The following is a 27,539-nucleotide window of genomic DNA, read 5'->3' as shown; positions in this document are numbered from 1 at the left end:
TCTGGTGCCACACACGATAACCTGCAGAGATCCAGACATGGCACAGAAGAACACCCACACACGCTCGTGCACACACACACACACACACACACTTAGTCCAGATGTGTTCAGTAGGGGCTCAGAGAAGAATAAATTAGAATATGGAGGTATTTTCACTCCTCCTTCTGTCTCTCTCTTCTTGTCTTCCTCTCCTTCCTTTCAGAGGGCGGCGTCATGTCCACTTCCTCCATCTTCCTTTCAGAGGGCGGCGTTGTGTCCACTTCCTCCATCTTCCTTTCAGAGGGCGGCGTCGTGTCCACTTCCTCCATCTTCCTTTCAGAGGGCGGCGTCGTGTCCACTTCCTCTCCTTCCTTTCAGAGGGCGGTGTCGTGTCCACTTCCTCCATCTTCCTTTCAGAGGGCGGCGTCATGTCCACTTCCTCTCCTTCCTTTCAGAGGGCGGCGTCGTGTCCACTTCCTCTCCTTCCTTTCAGAGGGCGGCGTCGTGTCCACTTCCTCTCCTTCCTTTCAGAGGGCGGCGTCGTGTCCACTTCCTCCATCTTCCTTTCAGAGGGCGGCGTCGTGTCCACTTCCTCCATCTTCCTTTCAGAGGGCGGCGTCGTGTCCACTTCCTCCATCTTCCTTTAAGAGGGCGGCGTCGTGTCCACTTCCTCCATCTTCCTTTCAGAGGGCGGTGTCGTGTCCACTTCCTCCGTCTTCCTTTCAGAGGGCGGCGTCGTGTCCACTTCCTCCATCTTCCTTTCAGAGGGCGGCGTCGTGTCCACCTCCTCTCCTTCCTTTCAGAGGGCGGCGTCGTGTACACTTCCTCCATCTTCTTCTCCAGGCATGAGGTTGTGTCCCAAATAGCACCCTATTCCCCTTAGGGCACTGGTCAAAAGTAGTAAACTACATAGGGAAAAGGGTGCCATTTTGGACACACAAATCAATAAATCAAATGGAACTAATCCTAGAGTCAGTTTAGCCTCCCAGACAGCAGGTGGCGCCACCTGATGCTGAAGATGTCTTGCCCCTTATCTAATTTCTTCTTGGTGTCAGTCTACGGCTTTCCTTCTAACCTTCTTTACTACCCAGCTCCTGAGTTACGCCATGTTTGGTGTTGACAGGGTTCACACAGTAATCCAATGCATTCAATCTTCTCCCATACCCAAACACCACGTCTGCGTCCCAAATGGCACCCTGTTCCCTATATAGTGCACTACTTCTGACCAGAGCCCTATGTTAGTGCACTAGACATGAGTGTACAACACATTAAGAACAGCTCTCTAATATTGAGTAGCCCCCCCCCCCACCCCCCTTTTGCCCTCAGAACAGCCTCAATTCGTTGGCTGTTGAAAGCGTTCCACAGGGATGCTGGCCCATGTCGACTCCAACGCTTCCCACAGTTGTGTCAAGTTGGCTGGATGTCCTTTGGGTGGTGGACCATTCTTAGTACACGGGAAACTGTTGAGCGTGAAAAACCCAGCAGCGTTGCAGTTCTTGACACAAACCGGTGCGCCTGGCACCTACTACCATACCCCGTTAAAAAGGCACTTCAATTTTTTGTCTTGCCCATTCACCCTCTGAATGGCACACATACACAATCCATGTCTCAATTGTCTCAAGGCTTAAATTGTCTCCTCCCCTTCATTTACACTGATTGAAGTGGATTTAACAAGTGACATCAATAAGGGATCATAGCTTTCACCTGGTCAGTCTATGTCATGGAAAGAACAGGTGTTCTTAATGTTTTGTACACTCAGTATATAGGGGGGAGCAATTTGGGACACAGCAGACCATCTAACGATAGCTATGGTGCACAACACACAAAAAAGTTTCCTGTCAGTTCATCCTCCAAGCCATTGAGTGGCTGCAGCAGTAGCCGTGGCGACGGTGCTACCTAATCCGTCCGTTCCCTCGGGGCGGGCCCAGATCAGACTTGAGGTCGGGACTGAGCGCGCTCCATCCCGTCTCCCGACACCGCTGCATAACGGGACACGAGCTAGGACCCTGAGAACACACGTCTGCCGCAGACCACACCCCCGCCAGGAGACGGTCCACCCAGCTCTGGAGCTCCGCCCCCGTCAGTGATGCGTTAAACTCCGCCTCCTCCACCTGTCCTAGGTGCACGGGGAGGTTGAGGATGGGGTTGAGGCCGTGGAAACTCTGCTCCATGTAGGAGTTATGGACCGGGCCGTTGTGGAACTTCACTGTGTCTTCTAGAGAGGGGAGGGAGGGAGGTAAGGGGGGAGAAGGGGGGGAGGGAGGTAAGGAGGAGGAGGGGGGAAGGGGGGGGGGAGGTAAGGAGGGGATAATCTATTTAAATTCCATCTAGGAGTTACAGGATAGGCCTTTGTGTCAAACAATGAGCTAGAAAATAAGATAATTTATGTAATAATGTTTATATCAATGTTCTAGTATTGTTATTTATTAAATGAAGATTAAATCAGGTCGAGTGTTAACCAGCATTAACCAGCGTTGGCAGACATCCACATAGCAGATGTTCTGGAGGTGTAACTGTGAGAGGCTGTGTGTCACAGACTCTTTCTTACTATCCCTAGGTGACATATCGGTGACAGAAAGCGCTAATGAAATAATTAGCATTGATGTTGTTGCTAATGCCTGTCATTCAAAAGCGAGCCAACATGCGCAGCTGTGAATGCGTTTACTGTGAGTGTGTGTGTGTGTTGTGTGTGTGTTGTGTGTGTGTGTTTGTGTGTTCCAGGTGATGTACAGTGCATTCAGAAAGTATTCAGACCTCTTGACTTTTTCCACATTTTGTTACTCTAAAAATGATTAAATATTTTTTTCCCCTCATCAATCTGCACACAATACCCCACAATGACAAAGCAAAAACTGTTTTATTTTTTATTTTAGCTATTTATTAAAAAGAAAAAACAGAAATCACATTTACATAAGAATTCAGACTCTTTACTTAGTACTTTGTTGAAGCACCTTTGGCAGCGATTACAGCAGTCTTCTTGGGTATGACACTACAAGCTTGGCACACCTGTATTTGGGGAGTTTCTCTCATTCTTCTCTGCAGATCCTCTCCTGCATTGTCTTGGCTGTGTGCTTAGGGCCGTTGTCCTGTTGGAAGGTGAACCTTCGCCCCAGTCTGAGGTCCTGAGAGCTCTGGAGCAGGTTTTCATCAATAATCTTTCTGTACTTTGCGCCGTTCATCTTTGCCTCGATCCTGACTAGTCTCCCAGTCCCTGCCACTGAAAAACATCCGCACAGCATGATGCTGCCACCACCATGCTTCACCGTAGGGATGGTGCCAGGTTTCCTCCAGATGTGATGCTTGGCATTCAGTTCAATCTTGGTTTCATCAGACCAGAGAATCTTGTTTCTCATGGTCTGAGAGTCTTTAGGTGCCTTTTGGCAAACTCCAAGCGGGCTGTCATGTGCCTTTTACTGAGGAATGGCTTCCATCTGGCCACTCTACCATAAAGGCTTGATTGGTGGAGTGCTGCAGAGATGTTTGTCCTTCTGGAAGGTTCTCCCATCTCCACAGAGGAACTCTAGAGCTCTGTCAGAGTGACCATCGGGTTCTTGGTCACCTCCCTGACCATGGCCCTTCTCCCCCGATTGCTCAGTTTGGCCGGGCGGCCAGCTCTAGGAAGAGTCTTGGTGGTTTCAAACTTCTTCCATTTAAGAATGATGGAGGCCACTGTGTTCTTGGGGACCTTCAATGCTGCAGAAATGTTTTGGTACCCTTCCCCAGATCTGTGCCTCGACACAATCCTGTTTCGGAGCTCTACGGAAAATTCCCTCGACCTCATGGCTTGGTTTTTGCTCTGACACTGTCAACTGTGGGACCTTATATAGACAGGTGTGTGCCTTTCCAAATCATGTCCAATCAATTGAATTTACCACATGTGGACTCCAATCAAGTTGTAGAAACATCTCAAGGATGATCACTGTAAACAGGATGCACCTGAGCTCAATTTCGAGTCTCATAGCAAAGGGTCTGAATACTTATGTAAATAAGGTATTTCAGTTTTTAAAATTTGTAATACATTTGCAAACATTTCTAAAAACCTGTTTTTGTTTTGTCATTATGGGGTATTGAGTGTAGATTGATTAGGAAAAAAAAGTTTACTTAATCCATTTTAGAATAAGGCTGTAACGTAACAAAATGTGGAAAAAGTCAAGGGGTCTGAATACTTTCCCGAATGCACTGTATGTAGGGGAGGTGTCCAGGTTCTAGTGATCAGTCCAGTGTCAGTCCTAGAGGTGAAGTTGAGAATTCCACTGGACTCCACACACCTACTGTACCCACACATCATGGACATTTCCCCACAGCACCTTTATTCAGACAGAGGTGTGTGTGTGTGGATTAATATGTGACTGGGTGCTATATCTCTCTATAGGCCTTGTGTTGACAGCAGAGGCAGAGAATGCCTTTTAGCGCTATGATTGTGTGTGTGGGTGTGGGTGTGTGTGTGCGTGTGCGCGTTTGTGTGTCCAAGTGCTTAGCTGTGTGTGTGTGTGTGTGTTTACCCTGGCGTATAGGTTGCTGGTCGTGGTACTCCAGGGGTGAAACCACAAAGCTGGTGGAGGCTAGTAGGTTCCAGTGATGCAGAACGCGTAGCGTCCACACACCAGGTCGTAACGGGAGGGTTAACGGGGGCCGGTAGTGTGTGTATTCTGCCCCGCCGTCCACCAGGATGTCGTACGTGGCGGCTATGACGTTGGTGGGGTCCACCCAGACGACGGTTACCGTGACGTTCTGCCCCCGGCCCCAGCGTTGCATGGCAACAGGCTCCTCCATGGGGCCCAGGAGGCTTCCGAAGTTCCTGAAGATTCTCTCTTTGGCGTCCCAGTCTGTACCCACCTGAGAGTAGGAGGGGTGGGTTGGGAGGAGCAGGGGAGGGAGGGAGGGGGACAGAGAAAGATATATATATATATATATATATATATATATATATATATAGATCAATAAACAGAGGATTGATTTGAATGAATATGGAGATACTGTAGATTGAAGAAGTGAGAGAAGGGAAGGATTTACAGCAGGCTAACCAGGTGGAAACTAAGTCCCCTGAATGACACCCTGTGCACTACTTAATTTTTTTAAACGATTTGCCTGTTAACAAATGGTAATCTTAATGAGTATTTCAGCTATAACGTGACAGGACACATCCAGTACCACATGTCATCCCTAGGGGGCAGCAGCAACCTGCCAATAAAGACACTTAACAACTCTAGTAACTCAGAGCCTGTTTCAGCATGGACAGAACCACGTCTCTCTCTCTCTCTCTCCCAGGTACCAAAGCCTGTTTCAGCATGGACAGAACCACCGTCTCTCTCTCTCTCTCCCAGGTACCAAAGCCTGTTTCAGCATGGACAGAACCACGTCTCCTTCTCTCTCTCCCAGGTACCAAAGCCTGTTTCAGCATGGACAGAACCACCGTCTCTCTCTCTCTCTCCCAGGTACCAAAGCCTGTTTCAGCATGGACAGAACGACCATCTATCTGTCTCCCAGGTACCAGGGATCAGGGATGCTAGAGGCTGCAGATGTTTGCAGAAGGTTACATTTAAAGTGTGAATGTGTGTGTGTGCGGGCGTGGGTGTCTCACCTCTGCAAACTGTAGTCTGTTGAGTGTTTTCGTTGTCAGGGCCAGGGTGAAGTGGTTGCTATGGGTGACCCAAGTCTCTAGGGTCTCTATCTGGCTGTTTGCTAGGTTACTAGCGTATTGACGAACCAGGTAGCCTTGGAACACGTCTGACAGGAAGTACAGGTGGACAGACACCGGGTGGCCCCTGGAGATATACCTGGGAAACCCCAAATATATACATACACAGTACAGTTACACACAAATACCCACACAACCAAATATCCACAGATATCCACCCAAATGTACACAGACATCCACCCAAATGTACACAGACATCCACCCAAATGTACACAGACATCCACCCAAATGTACGCAGACACAGTCATGTTCACTTGATGGTACTCAAACACACGTCAGAGCTAACGAGGCTGAAGTGACAGGAGCTTGTGAGGAACAGAGAGATCCCTCTACTCTCAACCCCCCCCCCCCCCTCTATGTTTAAGATTTCTATGTTTATGTTCTAGGTATTGTATTTCTATGTTTGGCCAGGTGTGATTCCCAATCAGAGACAGCTGTCGCTCGTTGTCTCTGATTGGGGATCATACTTAAGTAGCCTGTTTGCCTACCTTGGTTGTGGGATCTTGTTCCGTGTTTAGGCTTGTATGTGTATAGCCTGAGGACTTCACGTTACGCTGGTTCTTGTTTTGTTTATGTTTATTGAGTTTAATAAACATGTTCGCATACCACGCTGCACCTTGGTCTGACCCGTCTCTCAACGATCGTGACACAAATATCCACAGACATCCACCCAAATATCCACAGACATCTGTAGTGGAATTTTACTGTTGTCTTTCTGCTTACAGTGTCACACACTTATCATACATGTTTGACCTGTTGCATACTTAGAAAAGCGCCTGTTGTAGACAGACAGGGTGTCTGAGGTTTGTTCTCACAAGGAGAGTGGAAATATTGTCTGAACACCCAGACTCTGTGGTTGCCAGGTGTTCTCTTCCTCTGCAGCCGGTCTCTGGGAGCAAACGCTTCGCTGAGAAAGGATGCACTTGGCTATCTTTGTGTAACCCGTAGCGATAGTATAAATATGCTGAGGGGGAAATGCCTTGTCGGAGCTTCTGACTAACCTCCGCATGAAGTGCTGTTTGTCTGTAATCTCTCCGCTGGCGTGAATAAACATAAATTACTTTAAAGCTTGACTTTGGGGTCCTTAGTGGTAATTTCCACGACACATCCACCCAAATGTACGCAGACACCCACCCAAATGTACGCAGACACAGTCATGTTCACTTCATGGTACTCAAACACTCGTCAGAGCTAACTAGGCTGGAGTCACAGGAGCTTGTGAGGAACAGAGAGATCACTCTACTCTCACCCCTCACCGCCCCCCCCCACACACACCCAACCAGCAACAAGTGTGTCCTTGTGCCTGTGTACACACTGCACCCAAAACCTACACACACAGTCATCCCCACTACTTATATGACTGGAAAAAGCCAGTCTGAGAGACTGAGGCCTGTTTGTCTAAATGTAACAAGTTAATCTCCATATTTGATTTGGACCTCTTGCAACATACACACACACACGCACCTACACAGACAGACAGACAGACAGACAGAAAGGCAGACATACAGACAGAGAGAGAGCGAGAGATATTTCTCTGCACTTTAGGCTGCATTTACATAGACAGCCCAATTCAGATATCCTTTCCACTAATTGGTCTTTTGACCGATCACATCTGATCTTTTCACAATCTGATCTGATTGGTCAAAAGACCAATTAGTGGAAAAGAATATCTGAATTGGGCTACCTGTGTAAACGCAGCCATAGAGGCTGCATCCCAAATAGCACCCTATTCCATACTGTAGTACACTACTTTTGACCAGAGCCCATAGGGAATAGGGTGCTATTTGGGATGCGGGCAATGATCCCTAGATAACACCTAGCTCCTACCCTGGTAATGATGAGATCTGGTTTCCTCTGCTAGATAACACCTACAGTGAGGGAAAAAAGTATTTGATCCCCTGCTGATTTTGTACGTTTGCCCACTGGCAAATAAATGATCAGTCTATAATGTTAATGGTAGGTTTATTTGAACAGTGAGAGACAGAATAACAACAACAAAATCCAGAACAACGCATGTCAAAAATTTTATAAATTGATTTGCATTTTAATGAGGGAAATAAGTATTTGACCCCCTCTCAATCAGAAAGATTTCTGGCTCCCAGGTGTATTTTATACAGGTAACGAGCTGAGATTAGGAGCACACTCTTAAAGGGAATGCTCCTAATCTCAGTTTGTTACCTGTATAAAAGACACCTGTCCACAGAAGCAATCAATCAATCAGATTCCAAACTCTCCACCATGGCCAAGACCAAAGAGCTCTCCAAGGATGTCAGGGACAAGATTGTAGACCTACACAAGGCTGGAATGGGCTACAAGACCATCGCCAAGCAGCTTAGTGAGAAGGTGACAACAGTTGGTGCGATTATTCGCAAATGGAAGAAACACATAAGACTGTCAATCTCCCTCGGCCTGGGGCTCCATGCAAGATCTCACCTCGTGGAGTTGCAATGATCATGAGAACGGTGAGGAATCAGCCCAGAACTACACGGGAGGATCTTGTCAATGATCTCAAGGCAGCTGGGACCATAGTCACCAAGAAAACAATTGGTAACACACTACGCCGTGAAGGACTGAAATCCTGCAGCGCCCGCAAGGTCCCCCTGCTCAAGAAAGCACATATACAGGCCCGTCTGAAGTTTGCCAATGAACATCTGAATGATTCAGAGGAGAACTGGGTGAAAGTGTTGTGGTCAGATGAGACCAAAATCGAGCTCTTTGGCATCAACTCAACTCGCCGTGTTTGGAGGAGGAGGAATGCTGCCTATGACCCCAAGAACACCATCCCCACCGTCAAACATGGAGGTGGAAACATTATGCTTTGGGGGTGTTTTCCTGCTAAGGGGACAGGACAACTTCACCGCATCAAAGGGACGATGGACGGGTCCATGTACCGTCAAATATTGGGTGAGAACCTCCTTCCCTCAGTCAGGGCATTGAAAATGTGTCGTGGATGGGTATTCCAGCATGACAATGACCCAAAACACACGGCCAAGGCAACAAAGGAGTGGCTCAAGAAGAAGCACATTAAGGTCCTGGAGTGGCCTAGCCATTCTCCAGACCTTAATCCCATAGAACATCTGTGGAGGGAGCTAAAGGTTCGAGTTGCCAAACGTCAGCCTCGAAACCTTAATGACTTGGAGAAGATCTGCAAAGAGGAGTGGAACAAAATCCCTCCTGAGATGTGTGCAAACCTGGTGGCCAACTACAAGAAACGTCTGACCTCTGTGATTGCCAACAAGGGTTTTGCAACCAAGTACTAAGTCATGTTTTGCAGAGGGGTCAAATTGCAACCAAGTACTAAGTCATGTTTTGCAGAGGGGTCAAATACTTATTTCCCTCATTAAAATGCAAATCAATTCATAACATTTTTGACATGCGTTTTTCTTGATTTTGTTGTTGTTATTCTGTCTCTCACTGTTCAAATAAACCTACTATTAAAATTATAGACTGATCATGTCTTTGTCAGTGGGCAAACGTAAAAAATCAGCAGGGGATCAAATACTTTTTTCCCTCACTGTAGCTCCTACCCTGGTAATGATGAGATCTGGTTTCCTCTGCTAGATAACACCTAGCTCCTACCCTGGTAATGATGAGATCTGGTTTCCTCTGCTAGATAACACCTAGCTCCTACCCTGGCAATGATGAGATCTGGTTTCCTCTGCTAGATAACACCTAGCTCCTACTCTGGTAATGATGAGATCTGGTTTCCTCTGCTAGATAACACCTAGCTCCTACCCTGGTAATGATGAGATCTGGTTTCCTCTGAGTAGCTGGAGGACTGAAGTGTCAGAGCAGAGCAGAGGTGTCAGGACCCGGTGCGAGAAACAGTCACTAATAATTGTCAGAACCCAGAAGATGAGGCAGACACAGCAGTACTAGAGATGGTGGTTTAATAAAGAACAAAATCCTCAGGCAAAGAAACTAAATCCACAATGTCCAAAAATAAAGCCAAGAGGCACAAAGAGGAAAACCTCCAAAAAACAAAGAAACTCCAAAAAGTGGTAAAAATCCCACCAGAGAAATATCCATATAACACAAGGCTTGGGCTGGGGCTGGGTGCTAACTACAAACACTGAGCAAGGAACTGAGGAACACACAGGGTTTAAATACTAACAAGGGAATGACCTACAGGTGCAAACAATAATTAGATCAAGAAAAAACAAAAAGGTACAAAAAAAGGTGCAATGGGGACATCTAGTGACCAAAACCCGAACAGTCATGGCCAAAACCTGACAGAATCCCCCTCCTAGGAACGGCTCCTGACGTTCCTACCAGCCTTCTCAGGGTGGAGGGCCCTGAACTGACGAATGAGGTCAGGGTCCAGTATGTCCTTGGCAGGAACCCAGGAGCGCTCCTCGGGACCGTAGCCTTCCCAGTCCACCAGATACTGCCAGGACCGCTGCACCCGGCGGGAATCCAGTATCCGGTGGACGGTATAAGCCGACTGGCCACCGATGACACGGGGCGGAGGGGGAGGTCTGCCTGCCGGAATAAGGGGAGAAAAAACAACAGGTTTTAATAAAGAAATGTGAAATGTTGGATTGATCTTAAGGGATCTGGGTAAGTGCAGGCGAAAAGTAACGGGATTGACTCTCCTGGCAATCTTAAAGGGACCGATGAACCTCTGGGACAGCTTGCGAGACTCCACCCGTAGCGGTAGGTTCTTAGTTGAGAGCCATACTCTCTGGCCGGGGTACAGGGTAGGACCGGGACGGCGACCTCTGTTGGCTTGTCGTTGGTACTGCTGAGAGGAACGCAGAAGATTAAGACGTGCCTTCTTCCACGTAAGCCGACAGCGTCTGATGAACCTCGAGGCTGAAGGCACTCTGACTTCTGCCTCCTGGTCCGGGAACAATAGAGGTGCATAGCCAAACTGACACTCATGCGGGGACATACCAGTGGAGGAGGAGCACAAGGTGTTGTGCGCGTACTCGGCCCAAACAATGAAGGATGACCAAGTGGACGGGTTGTTGGAAACCATGCATCTGAGGGTGGTTTCCAGCTCCTGATTCATCCTCTCAGTTTGGCCATTGGACTCCGGATGGTACCCGGAAGATAAACTGGCCGTGGCCCCTATGAGTTGGCAGAAGGCCTTCCAAAACCTTGAGGCGAACTGGGGACCTCTGTCGGAAACCATATCTTGCGGGATCCCAAAGACTCGGAACACATGGTTAATCACCAACTCAGCTGTTTCCTTGGCAGAAGGTAATTTGGTCAAAGGAACAAACCTGGCCGCCTTAGAAAACCTGTCGATGATGACTAGGATCGTAGTATTACCATGGGACGGAGGAAGGCCAGTAATAAAGTCCAATGAGATATGGGACCAGGGTCGGTGGGGAATAGATAGAGGGTGAAGGAGTCCTTGAGGGCGAAGGTGAGAAGATTTGCCCTGGCAGCACACGGAACAGGCCTTGATGAAAGTGGCAACGTCTTCCTTCATGGTGGGCCACCAGAACTTACGCTGGATGAACTCCAAGGTGCGGCCTATGCCCGGGTGACAGGTGAGGCGAGAGGAGTGCCCCCACCGAAGGACTTGGGACCTTGCTGCCTTGGGAACAAACAACCGATTAGCAGGACCTCCACCAGGGCCCGGTTCGATGGCTTGAGCTTGTTTCACGGTATCCTCCACTTGCCACGAGATCGGAGCCACGATCTTAGCGGCCGGAAGGACAGTCATGTCAGTATCTTCTCGAATGGCAGGAGAGTAGATTCGTGACAAGGCGTCCGGTTTGAGATTCTTCGACCCGGGTCTATAGGTGAGGATAAACTGAAATCGGCTGAAGAAAAGAGACCATCGAGCTTGTCTGGCGTTCAGCCGCTTCGCCTGCTGGATATACTCCAGATTCTTGTGGTCCGTAAGCACTTGAAACGGTTGAGAAGCCCCCTCGAGCCAGTGTCTCCATTCCTTCAATGCCATCTTAACCGCTAGGAGTTCACGGTCCCCCACATCGTAATTCCTCTCGGCCGGGGTAAGCCGGTGAGAGAAGAAGGCGCAAGGATGAAGCTTCTTGTCTTCACCCCTCTGAGACAGGACAGCTCCAACCCCAACCTCTGATGCGTCTACCTCCACCACAAAAGGTTCCTCCGCCGTGGGTAGTGTCAGGATGGGAGCAGAGAGGATGCGCTGCTTGAGTCCTTGGAAGGCCGTCTCAGCTTCTCTTCCCCACAGAAACCTTGTGTTGCCACCCTTGGTTACCGCCGAGAGAGGGGCTGCCACCGAGCTGAAGTTCTTGATGAACTTGCGGTAAAAGTTGGTGAAGCCCAGGAAACGTTGAACTTCCTTAACGGACTTGGGGGTGGGCCAATCCGCTACCGCCTCTACCTTCTTGGGGTCCATCTGGACTCGTCCGGGTTCCACTATAAATCCCAGGAATTGTACTCGAGAGGAATGGAATTCACACTTCTCCGGCTTAACGTACAAATGGCTGTCTAGGAGGCGTTTGAGCACTTGTCTGACATGCTTAGTGTGTTCTTGAAGGGAGCTCGAAAAGATGAGGATGTCATCCAAGTACACAAACACGAAGATGTTAAGCATATCCCTAAGCACATCGTTTATGAGCGCTTGGAACACAGCCGGAGCGTTGGTCAGGCCGAAGGGCATCACCGAGTATTCGTAGTGACCAGTAGGCGTGTTGAAAGCGGTCTTCCACTCGTCCCCGGGTTTGATCCGCACAAGATGGTATGCGTTCCGCAGGTCAAGCTTAGTGAAGACAACTGCTTCCTGGAGCAGCTCAAAGGCTGTGGCCATAAGAGGTAGCGGGTAGCGGTTACGGACGGTTATGGCATTGAGTCCCCGGTAGTCGATGCAAGGTCGTAATCCGCCGTCTTTCTTGGCCACAAAGAAAAACCCTGCTCCCGCCGGCGAGGTAGATGGACGCATGAGGCCTGCTGTCAGAGCGTCCTTGATGTAGGTATCCATAGCAGCTCGTTCGGGAGGAGAAAGGGAAAAGATCCGACCCCTGGGAGGGCAGGTCCCCGGCAACAGGTCGATGGTGCAATCGTAAGGTCTATGGGGTGGTAGTTTGGTGGCCCTCTGTTTGCTAAATACCAGTTTGAGGTCATGGTAACACTCGGGAACTCGGGACAAGTCGATGGATTCTAGAGACTCGGAAGGAGAACTCTGGGAACTCGGGAAGATACAAGTGGCTTGGCACGTGGGACCCCACTGCTTGATAGTGCCCACAGACCAGTCGATGTTAGGGTTATGGCTGTGAAGCCAGGGATAGCCAAGGACGAGAGGAAACTCGGAACAGGCGATCAGATGAAAGTTCATCACTTCCTTGTGTTGGGAAACTGAAAGTCGTAAGGGGGTAGTGGCACGAGTGACAAGTCCAGATCCCAAAGGACTTCTATCCAACGTAGTAACCCTTATGGGGTCACTTAGAGGTTCAGAAGGAACGCCATTCTCCTTCGCCCAGATCCCATCCATGAAGTTACCTGCGGCTCCAGAGTCTACCAAGGCTTGAAGAGAAACCTCGTGGTCGTCCCAGGAAAGGGTAACAGGAATGAGCAGGCGGGAGTTGGATGGATGGGAGGAGGTTATGTTTCCCGTTACAGTCCTCCCAGGCCTGCACGGGAGAGTGCGTTTCCCTGGAGCCCGGGACACGTGGAGCGGAAATGACCCGGTTTGCCGCAATATAGACAGCATCGCTCCCTCATCCGGCGGTCTCTCTCAGCCTGGGAGATGCGTCCAACCTGCATGGGTTCTGGTGGAGCCAGCGAGGATAAAGGTGGAGACTCGGAGTTGGAACCGATAGGAACTAGGGTGAGCGGTCTATGGTTTTGTTCTCTCTCTCTCAGACGCTGGTCTATGCGTGAAGCCAACTTGATAAGGGACTCGAGGTTGTCCGGTGGTTCCCGAGTGGCCAGTTCATCTTGGATGGTGTCAGAAAGACCCTTCAAAAAACACACTGTGAGCGCCTCGTCGTTCCAGCCACTTGCTGCTGCCACAGTGCGGAACTGGATGGCATAGTCCGTCACGCTGCGCCGACCTTGGCGGAGAGTCAGGAGCTGTTTGGCTGAGTCAGGGCCGTTGGTAGGACCTTGAAACACTCGCTTGAATTCTTCAGCAAAGGTAGAGTAGCTGGCACAGCAGGGACTTTGGGCATCCCACACAGCAGTAGCCCAGGCTAGAGCCTTTTCCGACAGCAGGGTGATGATATATGCTATCTTGGACCGGTCGGTGGGAAACGACGATGGTTGCAGCTCAAAGGAGAGAGAACATTGGGTGAAAAACCCCTTACAAACACTTGGGTCCCCTGAGAACCGTTGAGGAGGCGGCAGACGAGGTTCCGCCAGGGGATTAACTGCCAGGAGCCCTTGAATCGGATGAACTGGAGCAGAAGCGGTTGCCGGGGAAAGTCGATCCGAAATCTGCTTTATGGAAGTCAGCATCTCTGACAGAAGTTGAGAATGTCTAGCCATTAAGGCCTCTTGCTGAACCAGAGCAGCTTCGTGGCGTTGGACAGTCCCCTCATGGTGGGACAGCATGGAAAAAAAATCCTGGGTACTGGCTGCCTCTGGGTTCATAATAATGGCTCAGTGTTTCTGTCAGGACCCGGTGCGAGAAACAGTCACTAATAATTGTCAGAACCCAGAAGATGAGGCAGACACAGCAGTACTAGAGATGGTGGTTTAATAAAGAACAAAATCCTCAGGCAAAGAAACTAAATCCACAATGTCCAAAAATAAAGCCAAGAGGCACAAAGAGGAAAACCTCCAAAAAACAAAGAAACTCCAAAAAGTGGTAAAAATCCCACCAGAGAAATATCCATATAACACAAGGCTTGGGCTGGGGCTGGGTGCTAACTACAAACACTGAGCAAGGAACTGAGGAACACACAGGGTTTAAATACTAACAAGGGAATGACCTACAGGTGCAAACAATAATTAGATCAAGAAAAAACAAAAAGGTACAAAAAAAGGTGCAATGGGGACATCTAGTGACCAAAACCCGAACAGTCATGGCCAAAACCTGACAAGAGGTGGTCAAATACCACACAGAAAAACATGTTGATGATGGAAAAAACAAGTGGCTATTTAAACTCTGTGGTCAGGAGATGCTGCACATTATGAGGGTGGAAAGTTTGCATTTTATTTAAGGGGCTAGGGTTTGATTCTGGACAGGGCCTAGAGTTTAGGGGCTAGGGGTTGATTCTGGACAGGGTCTAGGGTTAAAGGTCGCTGGTTCTAATCCCCATGCAGGACCAGGATGAAGAAACACTGGTTTAGGCCCTTGTGGAGATCTGAGAGGATTTTGATAGGTACAGTGCCTTCAGAAAGTATTCATACCCTTTGACTTATTCCACATTTTATGTTACAGCCTGAATTCAAAATGTATTTTAAAAACTAAAACATTTCTCACACATCTACACACAATAACCTATAATGACAAAGTGAAAACGGGTTTTTAGAAATATTTGCAAATGTCTTGAAAATGAAATGCAAAAATGCCTCATTTACATAAGTATTCACACCCCTGAGTCAATACTTTGTAGAATCACCTTTGGCAGCGATTACAGCTATGAGTCTTTCTGGGTAAGTCTCTAAGAGCTTTCCACACCTCGATTGTGCAATATTTGCCCATTATTATTTTCAAAATTCTTCAAGCTCTGTCAAATTGGTTGTTGATCATTGCTAGACAACCATGTTCTGGTTTTTCCATAGATTCTTAAGTAGATTTAAGTCAAAACTGTAACTCAACCATTCAGGAACATTCACTGTCTTCTTGGTAAGCAACTCCAGTGTAGATTTGTTCTTGTGTTTTAGGTTATTGTCCTGTTGAAAGGTGAATTTGTCTCCCAGTGTCTGTTGGAAAGCAGACTGAACCAGGTTTTCCTCTAGGATTTTGCCTGTGCTTAGCTCTATTCCATTTCTTTTTATCCTAAAAAACTCCCTAGTCCTTGCCGATGACAAGCATTCCCATAACATGATGAAGAGTGGTACTCAGTGATGTGTTGTGTTGGATTTGCCACAAACATAGCGCTTTGTATTCAGGACATAAAGTTAATTTCTTTGCCACATTATTTGCAGTTTTACTTCAGTGCCTTATTGCAAACAGGTTGCATGTTTTAGAATTTTTTTGTCAATTAGGTTAGTATTGTGGTGTAGCTACAATGTTGATCCATCCTCAGTTTTCTCCTATTACAACCATTAAACTCTGTAACTGTTTTAAAGTCACCATTGGTCTCATGGTGAAATCCCTGAGCGATTTCCTTCCTCTCCGGCAACTGAGTTTGGAAGGGCGCCTGCATCTTTGTAGTGACTGGGTGTATTGACACACCATCCAAAGTGTAATTAATAACTTCACCATGCTCAAAGGGATATTCAATGTCTGCTTTTTTTTTTTTTTTTTACCCATCTACCAATAGGTGCCCTTCATTGTGAGGCATTGGAAAACCTCCCTGGTCTTAGTGGTTGAATCTGTGTTTGAAATTCACTGCTCGACTGAGGGATCTTACAGATAATTGTATGTGTGGGGTACAGAGATCAAATCAAATCAAATTGTATTTGTCACATGAGCCGAATACAACAGGTGTAGACCTTACCGTGAAATGCTTACTTACAAGCCCTTAACCAACAATGGGGTGTTGTGTGTGGGACAGTGAGTGAGACAAAAATCTCAATTTCAACCATTTAAAAATTCAGGCTGTAACACAACAAAATTGTGAAAAAGTCAAGGAGTGTGAATACTTTCTGAAGGTACTGTATCTATTCACCTAGTTTCCTCTGAGTTCCTGGAGGACTGAAGTGTCACGATCAGTTATTGTTATTGTATGTAGGACAGTGACAAAAAAATCTCAATTTTAAATTCAGGCTGTAACACAACAAAAATGTGGAAAACGTCAAGTTGTGTGAATACTTTCTAAAGGCACCGTATAATACATTGTCTTCAGACAGGTGTATTATTTGAACGTGACAGTGCAGACGGCTGTAAGACAGTGAGGTATAACAAGCAATGTGGTGATATTTTCCACCTTTCCCTCTGATAGGCTAGATGGGATTTTATTTCATATTACTAAACCTGTCCAAACATTCTCCGCTCTGTACAAGTGTCTAGGGAGTAGGGGTTGTTTTTGGACAGGGCCCTATCCAATCCTTTTTGTTCTAACCAGTGTGTACAGGGTGGTGTTAGGGGTTGGTTTGGAATTGAGGAGTTATTCACACACACACACACACACACACACACACACACACACACACACACACGCGCCTACACATCCACACCTTCCGGACTGACCTGCAGCTGTCGTCGTCGGCGTGGCCCTGCAGTGACATGGAGGCCCGTGATAGGCCCATGCGTGTGAAGGCGTGGTAGTGAGTGAGCTGGCTGTCTGATAGGCTGACTACGCTGTCCGTCTCATCATACACATTCTCCCAGTACGACTGGAGCCCTGGGGTGTCCTGGAGGACAGGGAGCAGTGTTATAGTAGAACCCTGGGGTGTCCTGGAGGACAGGGAGCAGTGTTATAGTAGAACCCTGGGTTGTCCTGGAGGACAGGGAGCAGTGTTATAGTAGAACCCTGGGGTGTCCTGGAGGAGAGGAAGCAGTGTTATAGTAGAACCCTGGGGTGTCCTGGAGGAGAGGAAGCAGTGTTATAGTAGAACCCTGGGGTGTCCTGGAGGAGAGGAAGCAGTGTTATAGTAGAACCCTGGGGTGTCCTGCAGGAAAGGGAGCAGTGTTATAGTAGAACCCTGGGGTGTCCTGGAGGAGAGGGAGCAGTGTTATAGTAGAACCCTGGGGTGTCCTGCAGGAGAGGGAGCAGTGTTATAGTAGAACCCTGGGGTGTCCTGGAGGACAGGGAGCAGTGTTATAGTAGAACCATGGGGTGTCCTGGAGGAGAGGGAGCAGTGTTATAGTAGAACCCTGGGGTGTCCTGCAGGAGAGGGAGCAGTGTTATAGTACAACCCTGGGGTGTCCTGCAGGAGAGGGAGCAGTGTTATAGTAGAACCCTGGGGTGTCCTGCAGGAGAGGGAGCGGTGTTATAGTAGAACCCTGGGGTGTCCCGGAGGAGAGGAAGCAGTGTTATAGTAGAACCCTGGGGTGTCCTGCAGGAGAGGGAGCAGTGTTATAGTAGAACCCTGGGGTGTCCTGGAGGACAGGGAGCAGTGTTATAGTAGAACCCTGGGGTGTCCCGGAGGAGAGGAAGCAGTGTTATAGTAGAACCCTGGGGTGTCCTGGAGGAGAGGAAGCAGTGTTATAGTAGAACCCTGGGGTGTCCTGGAGGAGAGGAAGCAGTGTTATAGTATTAACCTGGGGTGTCCTGGAGGAGAGGGAGCAGTGTTATAGTATAACCCTGGGGTGTCCTGGAGGAGAGGAAGCAGTGTTATAGTAGAACCCTGGGGTGTCCTGGAGGAGAGGAAGCAGTGTTATAGTAGAACGCTGGGGTGTCCTGGAGGACAGGGAGCAGTGTGTGTGCTCTGTGTGTGTGTACGCTGTGTGTTCCACCCACCTGCGGATAAGGGCCAAATAGGAAGCTGTCCAGCTGGGTAACAATATCCTGGTTCACGCTAGCCTCAAACTTACGGGCGAAAAACGTAGGCCTGGACGTTTGCTGTGGAGGAAGGAGGGAGAGAGACAGAACGAGAGAGTGAAAGAGATAGACGGGGAGGGAGAGAGAGAGAGAGAGAGTATACGTTTATTTATGTACATGTGTATGTGATACTGTCTGATGTGGGGGGTGTGGTGGGTACAGATGGTCACGGGTTGATGATGTCACGATGTCATGACTAGGGCTTATCTGCCATAAATACATAGATCATAAATGACTGTCAAATATCTGTCAGCTTTGATTCAGCTGCTATGATGATTGTAATGATTGTTGCAATCTACCATGAGAAGCTTTTGTTGTAGTTCATATACACTGAATGGACAAAACATTAAGATCACCTTCCTAATAATGAGTTGCACCCCCACAGTTCTCAAGTTGGCTGGATGTCCTTTGGGTGGTGGACCATTCTTGATACACACGGGAAACTGTTGAGCGTGAAAAACCCAGCAGCGTTGCAGTTCTTGACATACTCAAACTATTGAATCTATATCATAAAAACAACTATAGATTCTATACCATAAAAACAACTACAGTGAGGGAAAAAGTATTTGATCCCCTGCTGATTTTGTACGTTTGCCCACTGACAAAGACATGATCAGTCTATAATTTTAATGGTAGGTTTATTTGAACAGTGAGAGACAGAATAACAACAAAAAAATCCAGAAAAACGCATGTCAAAAATGTTATAAATTGATTTGCATTTTAATGAGGGAAATAAGTATTTGACCCCTCTGCAAAACATGACTTAGTACTTGGTGGCAAAACCCTGGTTGGCAATCACAGAGGTCAGACGTTTCTTGTAGTTGGTCACCAGGTTTGCACACATCTCAGGAGGGATTTTGTCCCACTCCTCTTTGCAGATCTTCTCCAAGTCATTAAGGTTTTGAGGCTGACGTTTGGCAACTCGAACCTTCAGCTCCCTCCACAGATTTTCTATGGGATTAAGGTCTGGAGACTGGCTAGGCCACTCCAGGACCTTAATGTGCTTCTTCTTGAGCCACTCCTTTGTTCCCTTGGCCGTGTGTTTTGGGTCATTGTCATGCTGGAATACCCATCCACGACACATTTTCAATGCCCTGGCTGAGGGAAGGAGGTTCTCACCCAATATTTGACGGTACATGGCCCTGTCCATCGTCCCTTTCATGCGGTGAAATTGTCCTGTCCCCTTAGCAGAAAAACACACCCAAAGCATAATGTTTCCACCTCCATGTTTGACTGTGGGGATAGTGTTCTTGGGGTCATAGGCAGCATTCCTCCTCCTCCAAACACGGCGAGTTGAGTTGATGCCAAAGAGCTCGATTTTGGTCTCATCTGACCACAACACTTTCACCCAGTTCTCCTCTGAATCATTCAGATGTTCATTGGCAAACTTCAGACGGGCCTGTATATGTGCTTTCTTGAGCAGGGGGACCTTGCGGGCGCTGCAGGATTTCAGTCCTTCACGGCGTAGTGTGTTACCAATTGTTTTCTTGGTGACTATGGTCCCAGCTGCCTTGAGATCATTGACAAGATCCTCCCATGTAGTTCTGGGCTGATTCCTCACCGTTCTCATGATCATTGCAACTCCACGAGGTGAGATCTTGCATGGAGCCCCAGGCCGAGGGAGATTGACAGGTATTTTGTGTTTCTTCCATTTGCGAATAATCGCACCAACTGTTGTCACCTTCTCACCAAGCTGCTTGGCGATGGTCTTGTAGCCCATTCCAGCCTTGTGTAGGTCTACAATCTTGTCCCTGACATCCTTGAAGAGCTCTTTGGTCTTGGCCATGGTGGAGAGTTTGGAATCTGATTGATTGATTGCTTCTGTGGACAGGTGTCTTTTATACAGGTAACAAACTGAGATTAGGAGCACTCCCTTTAAGAGCTCCTAATCTCAGCTCGTTACCTGTATAAAAGACACCTGGGAGCCAGAAATCTTTCTGATTGAGAGGGGGTCAAATACTTATTTCCCTCATTAAAATACAAATCAATTTATAACAGTTTTGACATGCGTTTTTCTGGATTTTTTTGTTGTTATTCTGTCTCTCACTGTTCAAATAAACCTACCATTAAAATTATAGACTGATCATTTCTTTGTCAATAGGCAAACGTACAAAATCAGCAGGGGATCAAATACTTTTTTCCCTCACTGTATATCATCTTTACCATAAAAAAACATGTAAATACTAAACCACTACTACTACTACTACTACTACTACTACTACTACTACTACTACTACTACTACTACTACTACTACTACTACTACTACTGCAATTAACTTTATGTTGACTTTCAGCAAACACATTGGACCTTATATATTAAACGTTATATCAAGTAAAATGAAAAAGGTTAGGTTATATAAAGGTTATATAAAGGCTATATAAAGGTTATTTAAAGGTTATATAAAGGTTCTATAACTGTTTATAACTGTATATAACTGTATATAACTGTGTAGAACTGTTTAGAACTGTTTAGAATTGTTTAGAACTGTTTAGAACTGTATAGCCCTGTATCTATTCATCTAGTTGGGGCCCATGGTTGGGGCCCATGCGGCGCACCATTGGCCCAGCGTCGTCCAGGGTATGGGAGGGAATGGCTCAGATGTAGCTCAGTTGGTAGAGCATGGCATTTGCAATGCCAGGGTTGTGGGTTCGATTCCCACGGGGGGCCAGTATAAAAAAATTAAATAATGTATGCACTCACTAACTGTAAGTCGCTCTGGATAAGAGCGTCTGCTAAATGACTAAAATGTAAATGTAAATGTAGTTCCCTCTGAGTTGCTGGAGGACTGAAGTGTCAGAGCAGAGTTAGCTGATGTGGTAAAGTACCACACATGAAAAGATGATGCTGATGGAAAGACCCGTGTAGCTCAGTTGGTAGAGCATGGCGCTTGCAACGCCAGGGTTGTGGGTTTGTTTCCCAGGGGGGCCAGTATGAATAAAAAAATGTATACACTCACTAACTGTAAGTCGCTCTGGATAAGAGCGTCTGCTAAATGACTAAAATGTAAAAATGTGTTAAGAGAATTTCTATCTCTAATTCAACCTAAGCTTGAATCATTACCAGAGGTTGTAAGGCTCTTGTTTTAATCATAAATGATTCAAGGTCCACAACCAACAAGAATGATCTGTCTTTTTATTCATGGAGAGCTCTACATTTTTTTACATTTTTTAGTCATTTAGCAGACGCTCTTATCCAGAGCGACTTACAGGAGCAATTAGGGTTAAGTGCCTTGCTCAAGGGCACATCGACAGATTTTTCACCTAGTCGGCTCGGGGATTAGAACCAGCGACCTTTCGGTTACTGGCACAACGCTCTTACCCACTAAGCTACCTGCCGCCCCATTATGTACTGCATACTGGTAAATTAAGTGATCTTATCTATGGGAAGGCAATGGCAGCCCATGGTAACATCATTTGGAACTCTAAGAAGGAAGAACAGTTTATGTTGTTGCTCTCTTCCCAAACAGTCTTAGCTTTTTATACATATATCAGGGATGTTACCCAAATGGTAGAGAGTAAAGAGGGATATGACATTGGTCGTGATTTAAAGATGATGAGGGTTTTTTTGGGTGGGCTATTAGAGATAACTGGGTTAATCACGAACATAGAGGTTTTTATTCTTTGTTGCTAGGCAGAAGACTTAGGTGACCTAAATATGGACTTGTCATGTCCAACAATCAGTCTTCAGGTCAAGCCCGGGAGAGCCGGGGTAGAACAGAGTTTGAACTAAACATAAGTGTTTTTACAAGATAAGAGATTGATTGATTGGATTACTAATTGATTCTGAACTGAATGAAAGTCGAATTTAGCCGCCATAAAGACAAAGGAAGTGGGAGGAACAATAAAGAAGCAAAAGACAATCTCAAAAATGAAAGGCATGGCAATTGGTTGATAAATTACCTAAGGGAATGTTTAGGTAGGTGGTAATATTGACACATGAGCAGAACTATGTGTCAAGAGGGGGGAAGAGGCTAATTGTAGGATTAAATAATATATACGAAGGAGAGGACAAAATACTTGAAAAAAAAAAACAATTTTAGATACAGTCTAGAAAGAGAATGTAGTCAGAAATTGTTATATTAATCTGAACATGTGTGAAGATAGTTTATTAACCACACGTATGTCAGAGGTTTTGTGCCCCACAGGTGAACTAAAGGAGAAGGTGACCCACTCTATCTAACCAGGTGACTGGTGAGCATCCAGTCCCTAAAAGAAGGGAAACTGGAAGCAGGCCTGTTGGGAAGGGCCCTATCAGGTTATATTGGTCACCGCCTTTGCCATTAGAATAGCAGAGAGAGGAACCTGGGTCCATGTTACCCACTGCAAGAGGTAAGACCACATACAAGCACCACTGAAACACACACAGAGTTGGAGAGCAGAACTAGACCAATAGGGTCCGGGGATCACCTCTGTCAACAAAGATCTCCTACCCCGACCTATCATCACTGTAGTGTGTTCTTAGGGTGTGAGTATGGGGTGGTACCAAGCAGAAGGACTAAAGGCAGGAGAGGGTTGGCGGTTTTTGGGAATATGGGTGACCCTGAGTTGCATCATAGTCTCGGCAATAGTCTTGGTATGTCAAGATCCACCATGGCCTTACCATTATTAAGAAATAAAAGGGTAGCGACCCGACATACTGACCGTCAAGGACGAGTGATCTACAAAATAGGAGTCAGAGAAGGGTGGGGAGTAAGATTCAAAATTAGGATTAGGGATCTTATCAGGACGGATAAGCAAGCAACGTGGGATTATAAGATCCCATTGTATTTATGTTCAGCTCCCTCGGCGGATTGTTCCTGGGCTCAGGTATTTAGACATACTGGGGGACGGAGATATGAGACGGGGGGGGGGGGGGGGGGGGGGGGGCTGGATGTCCAGATGGAGGATAAGAAGGTATAACGACATCCCCACGGAGATGGTAGTAACAATAGTAAAGGTCACTAAAGAGGACATGAAAATAACTTACTGGGCTTGCGCGGACGAATACGGATGGGATACTTGTCTAAGATTACATTTGATGGAGTCAAAAGATATGGAGGGCACAGGTACTGTCATTGATCCACTAACAGCAATAGACCGAGTAGATCAGTCAAGGGATGACGGAGTCAATTCGACTAACCCGTCCACTATGAAAGATTTTCTCCTCCAAGAATGGAACCAGGGGGAAGTGGAGGGGGTCCCTGATGAGAATATCTGGTTAAAGTGGATGAAGTACACCGCCAGGGCCTTGGGGGAGACCAATTGTTATGCATGCTCCATTGGGCGACCGACAATGTTGACCGCCCCAATGCCAAAGGCAATGTTTCCCTGTGTATTAGACCTGGGGTCCAATCAAAAAGAGCCCAATTGCACAGGGATTGGGCTGGCAAAATTGACATACTCGGCCAGCCCACCTAGATTCACTTTAACTCCTGGCGAATACCAGTGTTACAGACATAGAAATGGCACCCGTAACTTGGGTGATTTTGATGGCTGTAAAGAGATAATTAATGTGACTGATTTAGATAAGGAAGGGAGGGGAAAAATTAGGAACCTTACCATCCCTCTGACTGATGTGTGGTGGGCATGCACTAACAAAGGGAGCATTCGACAGACATTACCAGAAAGATGGGTGGGTACTTGTGCACCAGTATTGTTGGTCCAAACCTGTAAGAATTAGTCATCAAAGACCAGTGACAGGAAGAATAATCAGGAGGAGGAGAAACATAGGTCAGGAAGGAAATAGCCCAATTTGGATAGATGGTATAGGCATCCCCAGGGGTGTTCCAGACTAATACAAAGCTATGAATCAAATATGGGAGGGTTTTACCACAACATTTTTCTGGTGGGTGACAATAAACAAAAATATGGATTGGATAAATTATATCTATTACAACCAACAACGATTTATTGACCAGACTAGAGATGCAGTAAAGGGGATCTCCGAGCGATTATCCGCCATCCCGCTCATAACTTAGTAGAGGTTGGTTCTAGATCAGGCAGAAAGGGCCGGTGTCTATAGAATGATAAACCATTGTTGCACATTTATCCCTAACAACACCACACTGGATGGGACAGTCACCAGAGCTCTTACAGAATTAACTGCACTAAGTGAAGAATGAACTGAGAACTCAGAAGTTAGTACATCGTGGATAGGGTGGTTTGAGGAAATATTTGGTAAATGGAAAACCATAGCAGCCACCATCTTAGGAGCGGTCAGTGTTTGTATGGGTATTCTTGTATTATGTGGTTGTTGTCTTGTTCCCTGTGTCCGAGGATTGGGGAGTCAGGCGTTGGTGAAATGCAGTATCTAAACAATGATGAGAGATGGACTGACTCCGGACTCTGACCAGGGGAATGTGAAAAACGATCCTCCAGGCTTGGTGGATGACGAGGATTTGGACCCTGAAAGACCGCAATTGGATGAAATGTTTATTAGTTCTGACGTGATCTCTGAGATTAATCATGCTTGTAAAATACATTTATCCTGAATGTGAAGACCTTTAGTCAAAGGGGTGGATTGTTAGATTAATTTGTATTTTAAGAATAATGACTAAAGGATTTCACCCCAAATACAGTATAAATGTGTAAACTGTGTTACAATTATCAACCCACTAACAGAGGGGGGGGGGGGGGCGGGACTAAACATTCCAGGGTGAAGGAGAAAGGTGGAAACTGTTTAAGAAAGCCTCCTAAAGGTGGGCGGAGCAAAGTGCCTTTGTGTGTCAAGAGGTATAAAACAGGAGTGTATGGGTTTTGGCGCCAGAGCTCTCCATGAATAAAAAGACAGATCATTCTTGTTGGTTGTGGACCTTGAATAATTTATGATTAAAACTAGAGCCTTACAACCTCTGGTAATGATTCAAGCTTAGGTTGAATTAGAGATAGAAATTATCTTAACAAATGTAAAGAGGTGTTTTTTTACTTTGTGGTCTGAAGATTTTGCATCTTCTTATCCTAATAATCTTGACCTGCTTACACCCGCAAAACATGCAGTACTGCTTCCATATACCTTAGATTCATACAAACCAACATGTAAATCAACAACTTTGTCTACTACTAATAATTAATACTATCAACTGCTAATACTACTACTAATGTTACTGTTACTACTACTACTACTACTACTACTGCTATAATTTAACAGCGAACACATTGGACCTTATACATTACAGTACATCACGGTATATCAAATCAAATCAAATCAAATCAAATTGTATTGGTCACATGCGCCGAATACAACAGGTGCAGACATTACAGTGAAATGCTTACTTACAGCCCTTAACCAACAGTGCATTTATTTTTAACAAAAAAAGTAAAAATAAAACAACAACAAAAAAAGTGTTGAGAAAAAAAAGAGCAGAAGTAAAATAAGGTTACATGGTTACATAAAGAAATAGATTTATAGTGACATTTTCATAGTGCAAATTAATTGTGCAAAGTGTAAACATTACCATCAACCTAATTTTAGTCTTGCAGAGTGATTGAATATTGTCGTGGTTTGAGATCTTCACAGAGTGTGAGCTAACGTTAGCTAATGCTCAATCACCTCAGCAGCTTACTGTCTCTCCGACTGACTGACCGGCTCCCTCTGAGACCATTCATTTTTTCATTTGACTCATTTAGCAGACGCTCTTATCCAGAGCGACTTACAGGAGCAATTAGGGTTAAATGCCTTGCTCAAGGGCACATTGACAGATTGTTCACCTAGTCGGCTCGAGGATTCGAACCAGCGGTTACTGGTCCAATGATCTTAACCGCTAGGCTACCTTCCACCAACAATGCTTCCTTCAGTCAGGAGGGAGCTTCCTCCATCAATGCTTCCTCCGTTCTGAATACTATCTGATCTGTTTCAACTCCCAGATTACCATCTGTCCATCAGCTCCCATCCTGACTGACTGACTTGCAGAATGTTTTATTGTTTTTTGTTCAAATGGCTTGTATGTGCTGCAATTAAGCTTTTAGCTGCCGAGTACGGCCTACATGAATGAATTAATGAATGAATGAATGGATGGATGAATAAATGAAATGTTCGCATCGCATAAAGAGTGAAACAATTTAAAGGTAAAAATCTATACATAATAGTAAATAAGTTTATCCAAACAATAATTATATCGCTAGAGCAGTAAAATAATATATACACATACATACACACTGTATATATACACATACAGTAACAGGACTGCCATTTCTGAGGCTGGTAACTCTAATGAACTTATCCTCTGCAGCAGAGGTAACTCTGGGTCTTCCATTCCTGTGGCGGTCCTCATGAGAGCCAGTTTCATCATAGCGCTTGATGGTTTTGCGACTGCACTTGAAGATACTTTCAAAGTTCTTGAAATTCTCCAGATTGACTGACCTTCATGTCTTAAAGTAATGATGGACTGTCGTTTCTCTCCCCCCCCCCCCCCCCCCCCCCCCCCCACCCCCCCCCCCCCCCCCCCCCCCCCCCCCCCCCCTTCTCCCCCCCCCCCCCCCCCCCCCCCCCCCCCTACATTGTCACAACACAACTGATTGGCTTAAACACATTAAGAAGGAAAGAAATTTCACAAATTAACTTTTAAGAAGGCACACCTGTTAATTGAAATGCATTCCAGGTGACTACCTCATGAAGCTGGTTGAGAGAATGCCAAGAGTGTGCAAAGCTGTCATCAAGGCAAAGGGTGGCTATTTGAAGAATCTCAAATATAAAATATATTTGGATTTGTTTAACACTTTTTTGGTTACTACATGATTCCATATGGGTTATTTCATAGTTTTGATGTCTTCACTATTATTCCACAATATAGAAAATAGTAAAAATAAAGAAAAACCCTTGAATGAGTAGGTGTTCTAAAACTTCTGACTGGTACTGTACATACATACACATACATACATACATACATACATACATACATACATACATACATACATACATACATACATACATACATACATACATACATACATACATACATACATACATACATACATACACACATACATACATACCTACACATACACACACATACATACATACATACATACATACATACATACATACATACATACATACATACATACATACATACATACATACACAACATATACAGATAAATAAGTACAGAAAAAAGAAACCGAAGGCATTTGAACCCAGTCTGGCATAAAGAGAAGATTCATATAGGAGACAAGCCTATACACAATTTATATACACACGTGCCATTTACCACATAGAAGCTAAATATCTTAATAATTTAATTACAGGTAGCCCTGTATCTTTTATTCCAGGCTTTATCTAAATATTCCGTAAATGGAAATACACAATGGACAAAAAAACATTTCAGATTCTCCTCATCGCTCAGCCACATCAT

General features: G+C 46.0%; 1 protein-coding gene across 1 annotated transcript; it reads right to left on the bottom strand.

Annotated features, from left to right (window-relative positions):
* Nucleotides 1-1,871: 1,871 nt before the first annotated feature.
* Nucleotides 1,872-18,231, bottom strand: LOC311125038 (xylosyltransferase 1-like; the record flags this gene model as incomplete). The annotated part of the gene is made up of 5 exons (XM_084199120.1): nucleotides 1,872-2,194; nucleotides 4,482-4,815; nucleotides 5,561-5,756; nucleotides 16,917-17,080; nucleotides 18,130-18,231. Coding segments are annotated over 5 exons (1,119 nt in total), but the record flags the coding sequence as incomplete, so codon positions are not given.
* Nucleotides 18,232-27,539: the final 9,308 nt, after the last annotated feature.

The sequence above is a fragment of the Coregonus lavaretus genome (assembly GCF_964263955.1).
Source record: "Coregonus lavaretus genome assembly, contig: HAP1_SCAFFOLD_343, whole genome shotgun sequence".
In the NCBI taxonomy this organism is placed as follows: domain Eukaryota; kingdom Metazoa; phylum Chordata; class Actinopteri; order Salmoniformes; family Salmonidae; genus Coregonus; species Coregonus lavaretus.
Note: the sequence above shows the minus strand (reverse complement) of the source record. Positions and strands in the feature narration are given on the sequence as shown.